This window comes from Martes martes (assembly GCF_963455335.1).
Source record: "Martes martes genome assembly, chromosome: 1".
Taxonomy (NCBI): Eukaryota; Metazoa; Chordata; class Mammalia; order Carnivora; family Mustelidae; genus Martes; species Martes martes.
Genome location: NC_137888.1, coordinates 13,623,922 through 13,638,192, shown reverse-complemented (window position 1 = coordinate 13,638,192; position 14,271 = coordinate 13,623,922). Strand labels below are relative to the sequence as shown.

At 41.5% G+C, this 14,271-nt stretch overlaps 4 protein-coding genes across 4 annotated transcripts; all 4 read right to left on the bottom strand.

Annotated features, from left to right (window-relative positions):
• Nucleotides 1-816: 816 nt before the first annotated feature.
• On the bottom strand, nucleotides 817-1,146 carry LOC308350892 (uncharacterized protein; the record flags this gene model as incomplete). Its single annotated transcript, XM_080816351.1, has 1 exon — nucleotides 817-1,146. The coding sequence occupies one exon, from the start codon at nucleotides 1,144-1,146 to the stop codon at nucleotides 817-819; it is 330 nt and encodes a 109-aa protein (XP_080672477.1).
• A 3,862-nt stretch (nucleotides 1,147-5,008) lies between these two features.
• LOC308350881 (uncharacterized protein) lies at nucleotides 5,009-5,356 on the bottom strand (the record flags this gene model as incomplete). Its single annotated transcript, XM_080816342.1, has 1 exon — nucleotides 5,009-5,356. The coding sequence occupies one exon, from the start codon at nucleotides 5,354-5,356 to the stop codon at nucleotides 5,009-5,011; it is 348 nt and encodes a 115-aa protein (XP_080672468.1).
• Nucleotides 5,357-9,576: 4,220 nt separating this feature from the next.
• Nucleotides 9,577-9,948, bottom strand: LOC308350870 (uncharacterized protein; the record flags this gene model as incomplete). Its single annotated transcript, XM_080816334.1, has 1 exon — nucleotides 9,577-9,948. The coding sequence occupies one exon, from the start codon at nucleotides 9,946-9,948 to the stop codon at nucleotides 9,577-9,579; it is 372 nt and encodes a 123-aa protein (XP_080672460.1).
• Nucleotides 9,949-13,466: 3,518 nt separating this feature from the next.
• Nucleotides 13,467-13,940, bottom strand: LOC308350848 (uncharacterized protein; the record flags this gene model as incomplete). Its single annotated transcript, XM_080816316.1, has 1 exon — nucleotides 13,467-13,940. The coding sequence occupies one exon, from the start codon at nucleotides 13,938-13,940 to the stop codon at nucleotides 13,467-13,469; it is 474 nt and encodes a 157-aa protein (XP_080672442.1).
• Between the last annotated feature and the right edge of the window lie 331 nt (nucleotides 13,941-14,271).

The window sequence follows — 14,271 nt, the reverse complement described above, 5'->3', positions numbered from 1 at the left end:
AACATATGCAAGCAAATATATATGCAGTCCCATGCACATGACATGATACCACATGTTTCCTCTAACTTACCCTTCCCTTTGTTCTTCATATGTCACGTGAGTCTGCTTCTAATTTCTCATTAACCCTAGGAACTCTCTCACCCATGCCATTCATCTAGTCAGCGCTCAGACCACATCTTCTCTCTCTTGGGCTTCTGTCACAACCTCCTGAATAGGTGTCATTCCTCCTTCTCTTCCCCCGGCACCCAGCTTCATTATGAACACAGTGCAATTTCGAGGGCACAGTTCTGAAATACCGTGTAATTTCTTTTGGGTTGTGAGTGCCTGAGCAGGAGAGAATTGAGAAATAAGTGAAGAAGACATGTCTGATGCACGATGAGAGGAAATGTTTGTATTTTATCAAAGAAGAGCCTAGGGTCATGAAGCATATTGTCAGCCCAATTTTCAAGAGTAGCCATAACACCACAAAAGGAAGGAGTAATTCACAAGCAAGAACACAGAGATTTGTTAGAAGCAAAGAACCATTTTTATTGAGAATACATTTTTTGTCCAACTGTGGGATGTTAGGATCCCTGGCACAGTCCCAACACAGAATCCAGGTTAAAGGAACAAAGACCAATATTTAGGAAGTAGTCAGATGATACCACACAGCCTAGAGCCTCAAGATCCCACCCTCACAAGCATTCACTGGGGGGTCAAACCCTCTGTCCAGCATGCAATTTCCTGGATGTAGAATTCTTGAGGTATGGATTCTTGCTTCAGCTGTTGCTTTGGTGGTGTCATTTCAGAAGCAAATGGGGCTTGGAGAGCGATGGTCTAGCAGCAAGAAGAATAACATCTTCTGTAGCAAAATGGCCGGTAGCCACAGCAGCCAGAGCCAGAGCCATATCCACAGCCACAGCAGGAGCCTTTTCCACAGCCCCATCCTGAACCATAGCCACAGCCACAGCCCCATCCTGAGCCATAGCCACAGCCACAGCCTGAGCCATAGCCACAGCCACAACGGGAGCCATAGCCACAGCCACAGCCTGAGCCATAGCCACAGCCACAACGGGAGCCATAGCCACAGCCATAGCCTGAGCCATAGCCACAGCCATAGCCGCATCCGCAGCCATAGCCACAGGAGTTCCCGTAGTTGCAACACATGTTGTCAGGAGAAGAGGATTCAGGTGGGTTGTAAGTGAATGTGTGGTGAAGTGTGGTCCCTACTACACTTGGACCCTTATATACTGCCAGTAATTGGCAAGAGCATACCATTCATCCCCTGATTTACCCATCAAGTATGTAAGCAACTTTCATGTGACAGTCACTGTCAAAAATCTTAATGTCTTTGGAAAAGTGAGTTTATTAATTGGAATCTCCTCTTCTATTTATTTTTCTCCCATTTTATTTAAAGAGCAGCATTTCATTTTTTCTGTCAAAGAATTGTCTCAGTAGAATCCTGTGCTCTACATACCACTGATACCCAACTTCACAACCTCTCATTGTTTAATATACCTGATATAACAAGGTTGGGGGATTTTAGGAGAATTTTGCCACTCTTGATCTCTAATCTTCCTAAAACATCTACCTCTGCCCCCGGGGGGGGGGGGGCGGTGCAAATACTCTCCTTTTCAAACTAGAATCATTATAACTTCTTATCAGGCTTTTTGAACCCAGATGACTATTGTAGATATCTTTGCGTCCTTGTGGGAGAAATGAGGGAAGATGCTATTTTCAGGACAGAAAAAACAATTCCCAACATTGCAACATCTGATTTGAAATATCAATATTGTGGATATCTAGAAACCTTGATGTGTAGCCTCACATCAGTAAATTAGCTTCTTGCCTTACTGGTGTCTAATTCCAAATATTTCCTTTTTTCTCAGGTAAGGAAACATTCAACCTTTCCAACACCTACCAGAAAGAAAGAGAGAGAGAAAAAGAGAGAAAGAAAAAGGAGAAAGAAAGAGAAGAAGGAAGGCAAGAAGGCAGAAGGGAAGGAAGAAAGGTGTCATATGATTGGGGTTTTTTTGTGGTGTTTTTGTTTATCATGGTTGTCTGGGTTTTACCTAAATCACTGTTTTCTGAAACAGGCAGATCCCAAGATTTAAATTACTTTTTTACTGTAATAGTTATGAAATCCAAGTTGCAAGGGAGCCTAAACTCAGGAAGATCATTCCTTCTACTATTCCACACTGAAATTTCAACAGAAGTGAAATGAGTGCCATCCAGTCCTTTATTGAAAGCCTTCAACAGGGATTTCATAAATCTACTGAATTCCTTTTCTGAGAACTTTCATAATTCGACATCTTTCCTTCAGTTGATAATACCTCCTACTAGTTTTTCTACTGTTGGTCACTTGTATATCTGATCACTCTGCCATATTTCATCCCTACAAGTAGATTAAAAAAAAAAAAATACATTCCACCATACTTGCTTTTTGCCTTTATTTTCTCTACTTTTCTGTCATTCTTGAAATTCAAAACTCTAGAGACACCTGGGTGGCTCAGCTGGTTAAGCATCTGCCTCTGGCTCAGGTCCTGATCCTAGGGTCCTGGGATCGAGTCCTGCATCGGACTCCCTGCTCTGCAGGGAGCCTGCTTCTCCCTCTGCCTTCCACTCCCCCTGTTTGTGCTTACTTTCTCTCTCTATGACTAATATATTAAAAAATATTTTTTAAAAGAAATTCAACTCTAAATTCTAATGCACAAGTTCCCTAGAATAGACCCATTACTTTTTAAACACCCCCATTCCAATCACAATACCTGTAGACTATTGTAAAAGTTTTCTATCTTTATTGCATTATATCTAGAGGGTTTCTATTCAGATCTCTGGGTACTGGTCCATGATGGCAGAAAAAAATCTCTTATTCTTTGCATCCCTGAATCACCACTTAGTTCTGAGTACCCGGTACATAATTTGAACACAATATTTCTCCAATTAAAAAAAAAAAAGATGCATTAAAACAAATATATGTTCAAGGGTCATGTGCCCCTTAGAAGCCATAAGATATTTGGATACATTATCACAATGTTCTCATTTCATTCAAGCTGAAAGTCTCAAACGTTCTTTGACTAAAAGAGTCACAAATTTCACATTTAGAAGATATCTGTTAGATTACAAAGATGTTTTTCCAGATGTACAAATTACTTTCTATGCCTTATCAATGTTTGGTCCTTTACTGGACATATAAATTATGATAGCCATGCCTAATTGATGATATTCTTCGCTTTCAGAAAGAATTCAACCACATTGAACATAATGAAACATGAGTAGACTTTCAACAAATTGTAATTATTTGATTTCCCTTCCATTCTTTTTAGGATCTCCCCACCTCAGATTGATCCAGAGCACAGTCAGTATTTGGATCAGACTTACATATACTCCACCTGTGAAAACTCTCCAATTCTTAAAAGAACTATTTCTTCATCACTAGAACACAATAACATGGGCATAATGTCACTCAAGGGCAGACTTTGACAGCAGAGCCATCTCTCTTGCAGTTGGCCGTTGGGTGGAGGCTCGTAGCTCCAGGGACCTCAGACTCAGCATTTGTGCAGTGACCCTTCTGAAAAGACATTCTATATAATAGGATACAATGTCAGAGATCTGTAGAGATCTTCCTCACATGAGGAAGGGACTCTGAACTCGAACCCACAAAATGGTAGGCTCTTAAACTCAGCTAGTAGACTGGGCTTTTCATCCCATTCTTATATCTACCCCAATTAAGACCCTAGGGCACCCCATTAACCACTAGTTAACCACTGGCTCATTTCCAGTAAGAAATTGTGACACCACTAATCATATGCAAAACATAATTAACCTTTCTTTTCCTTTATACTTAACTAACATCCTTTCCAATGTTTCTTGTAATAGGTATCAGTTCATTTGACTCAAAATGTCAAAATAACTCCCTGAACTATTTCTCCAATACTCCAACCTTCAGTCTCTTCTCCAGGAAGTTGCTTTATTCTTTCCATAGCAATTATCTGTCTAAATGCATCTTACTTAATCCTTATTTTTTGGTATCACATTTTAGAATATAAACACTCTGAGAGCAGGAACTTGTCTACAATTTTGCTTCTATGTCCAGGAGAACTCCCCTTCAAAACATTCAAAACTATTTGTAAATTAAATGACTTATATCAATTTCCTTAAACCCAACATATGCAAGCAAATACATGTGCACTTGCATCAAAATGCACATGGTAGAATGCCACATTTTCTTCTAACTTATCTTTCCCTTAGTTCTTCATCCGTTGCCTGAACATGCTTCTAATTTCTCATAAATCCAGGAAACCCTATCTCTCATGCCATTCATCCATCCATTCAGCACTCAGACCATGCCTCCTCTCCCTTGGGCTTCTGTCACAGCCTCCTGTATGGGTGTCATCCCTTCTCCTCCTCTTGCTGCCCACCAGCTTCATTCTGAACACAGTGAAATTTCCAGGGCACAGTTCTGAAATACTTTGTGATTTCTGTTGGGTTTTGATTGCCTGAGCATGAAGGATACAAGAAATAGGAGAAAACATTATTGCTGATGCACATATGACAAGAAATGTTTGTATTATTACAAGGAAGAATCCCAGGTTCATAAAAGGTATTGTCGGCCCAATATTCAAAGGGGTCCTAACACCAAAAGAAGAAAGAAAGAAAGAAAGAAAGAAAGAAAGAAAGAAGAAAAAAGGAATAAATCATAAACAAGAACACAGAGATTTGTTAGAAGCAAAGAATGATTTTATTGAGAATAAGTTTTTTGTCCAACTGTGGGATGTTAGGATCCCTGGAACAGGCCTAATACAGAATCCAGATTAAAGGGACAAAGAACAACATTTGGGAAATAGTCAGATGATATCACACAGCCTGGAGCCTCAAGATCCCATCCTCACAAACGTTCCCTGGGGGTCAAAGCCTCTGTGCAGCATGCAATTTCCTGGATGTAGAATTCTTGAGGTATGTGTTCTTGCTTCAGCTGTTGCTTTGGTGGTGTCATTTCAGAAGCAAATAGGGCTTGGAGAGCGATGGTCTAGCAGCAAGAAGAATAACATCTTCTGTAGCAAAATGGCCGGTAGCCACAGCAGCCAGAGCCAGAGCCATATCCACAGCCCCATCCTGAGCCATAGCCACAGCCACAGCCTGAGCCATAGCCACAGCCCCATCCTGAGCCATAGCCACAGCCACAGTGGGAGCCATAGCCACAGCCACAGCCTGAGCCATAGCCACAGCCACAGCCTGAGCCATAGCCACAGCCACAGCCTGAGCCATAGCCACAGCCACAACGGGAGCCATAGCCACAGCCATAGCCTGAGCCATAGCCACAGCCATAGCCGCATCCGCAGCCATAGCCACAGGAGTTCCCGTAGTTGCAACACATGTTGTCAGGAGAAGAGGATTCAGGTGGGTTGCAAGTGGATGTGTGGTGAAGTGTGGGTCCTACTACACCTGGACCCTTATATACTGCCAGTAATTGGCAAGAGCATGCCATTCACCCCCTGACTTACCCAACAAATATGTAAGCAAATTTCATGTGCCTGTCAATGTCAACAGTCAATAATGTCTTGGGGAAAATGAGCTCATTATTTTGGAGACTCCGTTTTATTTAAAGAGCAGTATTTCAATTTTCTCTGCCAAAGAATGTCCCAGTAGAATCATGTGCTCAACCTACCACTGATACCCAACTTCACAAGCTCCTATCATTTAACATACCTGATATAACAAGGTTGGGGGAATTTAGGATAATTTTTGTCCCTCTTGGTCCCTCTTCTTACGTACAATATCTACTTCTGCCCAAACAGAAGAAAATAACTGCCATCTCCTTTCTCAATCATTGAAACTTTTTGTCAGGCTTCTTGCACCCAGATATCTACCGCAGATACCAACTGGCTCCTTGTGGCAGAAACCAGGGATGATGCTAGGCTCAGGACAGAGAACAGCCCCCAACAACATTGGAACATCTGATTTTTTTAAAATATCGGTAGTGCTGAGATTAAAAACCTTGGTTTGCAGCTTCACACTGATAATTAGCTTCTCTCTTTACTGGTGTCTAATTCCAAATATTTCCCTTCTTCCCAACTAAACCAAGCATCCGAACTTTCCATCACGAAACACGTAGATGACGGAGGAGGAGGAGGAGAGTGAGAAAGAAAAGAAGAAGAAGAAGAAGAAGAAGAACAAAAAGAAGGAGAAGAGATGGAAGAAGGGAAGTAGGAGAAGAAGAAAGGTACTATATGGTGTGTGTGCGTGTGTGTGCGTGTATGTGTGTGATGTTTTTGCTTATCTTGGTTGTCTAGATTTCACCTAAGTCACTATTTTCTGAAACAGGCAAAATCCAGAATTTTAATTATTTTTTTAAAGATTTTATTTATCTATTTGACAGAGATCACAAGTAGGTAGGGAGGCAGGCAGAGAGAGAGGGGGGAAGCAGGCTCCCCGTTGAGCAGAGAGCCCAATGTGGGGTTCGATCCCAGGACCCTGGGATCATGACCGGAGCCGAAGGCAGAGGCTTTAACCCACTGAGCCACCCAGGTGCCCCCAGAATTTTAATTATTTTTTACTGTGACAACTATGACGTCCAAGTTGAATGGGAGTAAAAACTTGGGAAGATCATTCCTTCTCCACACTCAAAATTTCAACAGTGAAATGAGTGCCATCCAGTCCTTTATTGAAAGCCTTCAACAGGGATATTCATAAGTCTGCAGAATTCCTTTTCCGAGAACTTTCATTTTTAAAATTTTTCATCAGTATTCTGACTGCTTTTTCTACAGTTGGATCTTTGTCTATCTGATATCTCTGCTGTATCTCACCCCTTCCAAAAAGCTTAAAGAAAAATACATCCCACCATACTTGTTCTTAAATTAAAACTCTAAGTTCTAATGCACAAGTTCCCTAGAATAGACACATTACTTTTCAAGCAACCACTGTCTGGTCACAATATTCCTAACTATTGGAAAATTTTTCTGTCTTTATTGCATAATTCTTGTACCTTTCCATTCATATCTGTGGATACTGATCCATGATAGCAGGGGGGAAAAAAATATCTTATTCGGTGAATCCTTGAATCGCCACTTAGTTCTGAGTACCCAGAATGTAATTTGAACTCAATCAGTATTCCCTCAACAAAAATCAGTTGCATAAAAATGAAAGCATGTTCTGGGGCACCTGGATGACTCAGTCATTGAGCATCTGCCTTCAGCTCAGGTCATGATCCCAGGGTCCTGGGATCGAGTAACACATTGGGCTCCCTGCTCAGTAGGAAGCCTGCTTCTCCTTCTCCCACTCCCCCTGCTTGTGTTCCCTCTCTCAGTGTCTGTCTCTCTCTCTAAAAAATAAATAAACTTTAAAAAAAAAAAAAACCTCATGTTCTAGCATTGTTGTGCCAGTTAGAAACTATAAGATATTTGGATACATTATCACACTGTTCTCATTTCATTCAAACCGAAAGTCTGAAATGTTTTTTGACTAAGAGAGTCACAAATTTCCCATTTTGAAGACATGTGTTAGTTTATGAAGATATTTTTCCAGATGTCTGAATTATCATATAGGCCTAATTAAGGATTGGACTTTTGTGGATGTGTAAGCTACAATATTGATGCTAAATGGATGATATTCTCCCTCTTTCAGAAAGCTTTCAAGGACAAGGACCATAATAAAACAATGAGTAGATTTCCAACACACTGTCATTATTAGAATTCCATTCCCCTCTTTGTGGGATTTCCCTACCTCAGATTTACCCAGAGTGCCATCAATGTTCACATCAGATATACAAATATCCCATCTATGAAAACTATCCATCTATTGAAGAATGCCTGTTTCTTCATCATTAGAACAAATTATATCCTGGGTATGACCTCACTCCGGGGCTGACTTGGATGGCAGAGCCATCTCTCTTGCAATTGGCCATTGGGTGGAGGCTCCTACCTCCAGGGACCTCAGATTCAGATTTGAGCAGTGACCCTTGTCATGGAGAAGAGACGGAGAGTCATGTTTCACTGCCCATGGAAACTGAGCCTGAAAAGACATTCTGTTACAGGATACAGTGTAGGAGGAGAGGACACTGAACTCACAACTCACGAAGTGCTAGGCTCTCAAGCTCAGACAACAGACTGGGCTTTTCATCCCATTCTTGTATCTGCATCAACTGAGGCACTAGAGAGCACCTTTAAGCATTAATCCTTGTTCTTTTCCACTAAAAATTGTGGCACCACTGATCATATCTTAAACATAATGCATTTCTCTTCCTCTTTAACACTTACTACCATACATTGCAGTGTTTCTTGTGACTTGCCTCATCAGTGCATTTGACTCAAAATGTCAAAATACCTCCCTGAACTATCTCTCCAATGCTTCAACCTTCACTCTCTTCCCCAGGAAGCTGGTCTATTCCTTCAATAACAATTATCTCTCTAAATATATCTTAATTACTCCTTATTTTTTCTTATTGTTACCTAGTAGAATATGAACACTCTGAGAGCAGGAAACCCATCTACAATTTCGCTTCTGTCTAAAGTGTGCAGGACTGTTTCCTCTCAGAAACATTCAAAACTTGGCACCCCGTGGCTCAGGCAGTTAAGCATCAGACTCTTAATTTCAGGATGCACTCGGCAGGAATCTACGTGTCTCCCTCTCTATCTGTCCCTTCCTCTGCTCATCCTTGCGCATGCTCTTGCTTTCCCTCCCTCTCTCTTTCTCTCAAAAAAAACTTTAAAAAAATCATTCAAAACTATTTGTAAATTAAGTGACAAATCAACTTCTTAAAGTCAAAAAAATCCAAACAAATACATTACCACTTCCATCAAAATGCTCATGATACAATATCACATTTTGCTTCTAATTTATCATTCCCTTACTTCTTCATTAGTCACCTGAGTTTGCTTCTAATTTCTCATTAATCGTGGAGACTCTCTCTCCCATGCCATTCATCCATCCATTCAGCTCTCAGACCACACCTCCTCTCCCTTGGGCTTCTGTCACAACCTCCTGAATAGGTGTCCTTCCTCCTCCTCTTTCCCCATCACCTCAGTTGTAGACACAGAGTGATGTCCAGGGCACAGTTATGTAATAACATGTGATTTGTGTTGTGTTGTGTTGTGTTCTGAGTGCCTGAGCATGAGGGATATGAGAAATAAGTGAAGAAGACATTATATCTGGTGCACGATGAGAAGTAATGCATGTATTCTATCACGGAAGAGCCCTCAAGTTCATGAAATATATTGTCAGCCCAATTTTCAAGAGAGGTCATAACACCTCAAAAAAAGGAGTAATTCACAAGCAAGAACACAGAGATTTGTTAGAAGCAAAGAACCATTTTTATTGAGAATACGTTTTTTGTCCAACTGTGAGATGTTAGGATCCCTGGGACAGTCCCAACACAAAATCCAGATTAAGGGAACAAAGACCAATATTTAGGAAATAGTCAGATGATACCACACAGCCTGGAGCCTCAAGATCCCATCCTCACAAGTGATCACTGGGGGTCAAAGCCTCTGTCCAGCATGCAATTTCCTGGATGTAGAATACTTGGGGTATGGATTCTAGCTACAGCTGTTGCTTTGGTGGTGTCATTTCAGAAGCAAATGGGGCTTGGAGAGTGATGGTCTAGCAGCAAGAAGAATAACATCTTCTGTAGCAAAATGGCCGGTAGCCGCAGCAGCCAGAGCCAGAGCCATATCCACAGCCCCATCCTGAGCCATAGCCACAGCCACAACGGGAGCCATAGCCACAGCCACAGCCTGAACCATAGCCACAGCCACATCCTGAGCCATAGCCACAGCCCCATCCTGAGCCATAGCCACAGCCACAACGGGAGCCATAGCCACAGCCACAGCCTGAGCCATAGCCACAGCCACATCCTGAGCCATAGCCACAGCCACATCCTGAGCCATAGCCACAGCCATAGCCTGAGCCATAGCCTGAGCCATAGCCGCATCCGCAGCCATAGCCACACGAGTTCCCATAGTTGCAACACATGTTGTCAGGAGAAGAGGATTCAGGTGGGTTGCAAGTGAATGTGTGGTGAAGTGTGGGCCCTACTATACTTGGACCCTTATATACTGTCAGTAATTGGCAAGAGCATACCATTCACCCCCTGACTTACCCATCAAGTATGTAAGCAACTTTCATGTGACAGTCACTGTCAATAATCTTAATGTCTTGGAAAAAGAGAGTTCATTATTTGGAGTCTCACTTTTTATATAAGGAGCAACATTTTACTTTATTCCTAATTCTTATCATTTAATATACCTTATATAACAAGGTTCAGGGAATTTGGGAAAATTTTGTCCCTCTTGATCTCTTCTCTATCCTGAAATATCTACTTCTCCCCATAGAGAAGGAAATAACTGCCATCTCCTGTCTGGAATCATCGAAACTTTTTCCCAGGTTTCTCATACCCAGATATCTACTGCAGATACCTACTGGCTCCTCATGCTAGAAACAAGGGGAGATGCTAGCCTCAGGGCACAGAACAGCCCCCAGCAATACTGAAACATCTCACATAAAATGTCAATACAATATTTCCTTTCTTCCCAATTAAACCAAATATCAAATCATTCCATCACCAGACATGAAGTAAAGAAAGAAAAAGAAAAGGAAGGAAGGAAGGAAGAAAAGAAAGTAAGAAAGAAAGAAAGCAAGCAAGCAGGCTCATTTTTTTGTTTGCTTGGTTGTTGGGATGTTTTTGCTTACCTTAGTTCTCTAGGCTTTACTTAAAACCCCATTTTCCGAAACAGGCAGAATCCAAAATTCAAATTTTTTTGCTATAAAAGCTATGAAATCCAAGATGGAAAGGTGTACAAACTCAGGAAGATGATTCCTTCTACTCAACACTATAATTTCAACAAAGAAATGTGTGGCATTCAGTCCTGAATAATTTCAACAAAGAAATGTGTGGCATTCAGTCCCTGAAGGCATTGGGAATGCCTTCAGCAAAGCTTTTCATAAAGCTGTTGATTTCCTTTTCTGAAAGCATTCATTACTAGATATTTTTCCTTTGGTGAGAGTACTTCCAACTACTTTTTCCTCCGTTGGTCACTGGTCTATTTGATCACTCTGCTGTGTTTCATCCCTAACAAGAAGTTTAAAGAAAACATATCCTGTTCCAGTTGAACTTTACCTTTATTTTCTCTACTTTTCTCTCATTCTTGAAAATCATAACTCTAAATTCCAATACACAAGTTCCCTAGAATAGACACATTACGTTTCAAGCACCCACTTTCTCGTCACAATATTCCTTACTATTGAAAATTTTTTCTATCTTTATTGCATAATTTCTAGTAACTTTCCATTCAAACCCATGATGGCAGGGGAAAAAACCTCTTATTCTGTGCATCCCTGAATCACCACTTAGTTCTAAATAGAGTACCTAGTACATAATTTGAACTCAACATTTCCCTCATAAAAATCAGATGCATTAAAACAAAAACATGTTCAAGCATTGGTATGCACCTTAGAAGAATGATGAGAGAAAAAAAAAAAAAAAAAAAGAAGAATGATGAGAATCATGATGTTCTCATTTCATGAAAGCTGAGAGCCTCAAATATTCTTCGACTAAGTGAGTCTCAAATTTCACATTATGAAAAATGTGTTGGTTTCCAAAGACATTTTTCCAGATGTACAAATTATCTTATATGTCTAATAAATGATCAAGACTTTATAGGGTATAAATTATGACATAAACGGCTGGCTGTTGATATGCTTCATTCTTTCAAAGACTTCAAGCACAAGGAACATAATGAAACATGAGTAGACTTTCAACAACCTGTAATTATCAGAATTCCATTCCCTTCTTTGTAGAACTTCCCCACCTCAGATTTGCCCAGAGCGCAGTCAGTACTCAGATCAGGGTTACCGATATTCCACCTGTGAAAACTGTCCAGATCGTTAAAATACCCTGTTTCTTCATCAATGAGACACATTATATCCTGGGCATAGCTTCACTCCAGGGCTGACTTGGATGGCAGAGCCATCTCTCTTGCAATTGGCCATTGGGTGGAGGCTACTACCTCCAGGGACTTCAGATTTAGATTTGGGCAGTGACCCCTGTCGTGAAAAAGAGACAGGGAGTCATTTTTCACTGTTCGTGGAAACTGAGACTGAAAAGACATTCTATGTTATAGTATAGTGTTGGAGATCTAGAAAGTCACATGAGGAAAGGACGTTGAACTCAGAACCCGCAAAGTGGTAAGCTCTCCAGCTCAGAGAGTAGACTGGGCTTTTCATCCCATTCTTGTATCTGCATCAACTATGGCACTAGAGAGCACCTTTAAGCACTAATCCTTGTTCCTTTCCACTAAAAACTGTGGCACCGCTGATCATACCCAAAACATAATGTATTTCTCTTCTTCTTTAACACTTACCACCATACATTGCAGTGTTTCTTCTGACTGGCATCACTTCATTTGACATAAAATGCCAAAATACCCTCCTCTCAACTACTTCAACCTTCACTCTCTTCCCCCAAGAAACTGTTTTATCCCTCCACAGCAATTATCTGCCTAAATGTGTCTTAACTGATTCTCTTTTTTGTTGTTGTTATCATGTTTAGAAAATAAACACTCTGAGAATAGGAAACTCAGCTACAATTTTGCTCCTGTATCTTCAGTATGTGGGGCTGTTCCCTATCAAACACATTCAAAGCTATTTGCCAAACAAGTGACTTAAATCAATTTCTTCAAGCTTAATATGCACAAACAAATATTTGCACTTCCATCCATATGCACATGATACGGCACCACATTTTTCCTCCTCCTTATCCTTCCCTTAGCTCTTCATGAATAATTGGACTCTGCTTCTAATTTCTCATTAACCCTACAAACTCTCTCACCCATGCCATTCACTAATTCAGCACTCAGACCACATCTCCTCTCTCGGGCTTCAGTTACAACCTCCTGAATAGGTGTCATTCCTCCTTCTCTTCTCCCCACCCGAGCTTCATTATGAACACAGTGCAATTTCCAGGGCACAGTTCTGAAATACTGTGTAATTTCTTTTGGGTTGTGAGTGCCTGAGCAGGAGAGAATTGAGAAATAAGTGAAGAAGACATCTCTGATGCACGATGAGAGAAAATGTTTGTATTTTATCAAAGAAGACCTTGGGTCATGAAGCATATTGTCAGCCCAGTTTTCAAGAGTAGCCATAACACCACAAAAGGAAGGAGTAATTCACAAGCAAGAACACAGAGATTTGTTAGAAGCAAAGAACCATTTTTATTGAGAATACGTTTTTTGTCCAACTGTGGGATGTTAGGATCCCTGGCACAGTCCCAACACAGAATCCAGGTTAAAGGAACAAAGAACAACATTTGGGAAATAGTCAGATGATACCACACAGCCTGGAGCCTCAAGATCCCATCCTCACAAGTGATCACTGGGGGTCAAAGCCTCTGTCCAGCATGCAATTTCCTAGAATTCTTGAGGTATGGATTCTTGCTTTAGCTGTTGCTTTGGTGGTGTCATTTCAGAAGCAAATGGGGCTTGGAGAGTGATGGTCTAGCAGCAAGAAGAATAACATCTTCGGTAGCAAAATGGCCGGTAGCCACAGCAGCCAGAGCCAGAGCCATATCCACAGCCACAGCAGGAGCCTTTTCCACAGCCCCATCCTGAACCATAGCCACAGCCCCATCCTGAACCATAGCCACAGCCCCATCCTGAGCCGTAGCCACAGCCACAGCCTGAGCCATAGCCACAGCCACAGCCTGAGCCATAGCCACAGCCACAGCCTGAACCATAGCCACAGCCACATCCTGAGCCATAGCCACAGCCACAACGGGAGCCATAACCATAGCCACATCCTGAACCATAGCCACAGCCACAGCCTGAGCCATAGCCACAGCCACAGCCACAACGGGAGCCATAACCATAGCCACATCCTGAACCATAGCCACAGCCATAGCCTGAGCCATAGCCACAGCCATAGCCACATCCGCAGCCGTAGCCACAGGAGTTTCCGTAGTTGCAACACATGTTGTCAGGACGAGAAGATTCAGATGGTTTGCAAGTGGATGTGTGGTGAAGTGTGGTCCCTACTACACTTGGACCTTTTTATACTGCCAGTAATTGATAGAGCATACCATTCATTCCCTGACTTACCCAACAAGTATGTAAGCAACTGTGTTGTGTCTGTGCCTGTCAAGAATCAATAAAGCTCAGAAAAAATGAACTCTTTATTTTGGAGACTCCCATTTTATTTAAAGAGCAACATTTTAATTTGCTCTGCCAAAGAATTGTCTGAGTAGAATCATGTGCTCTACGTACCACTGATACCCAACTTCACAATCTCCCATTATTTAATCCA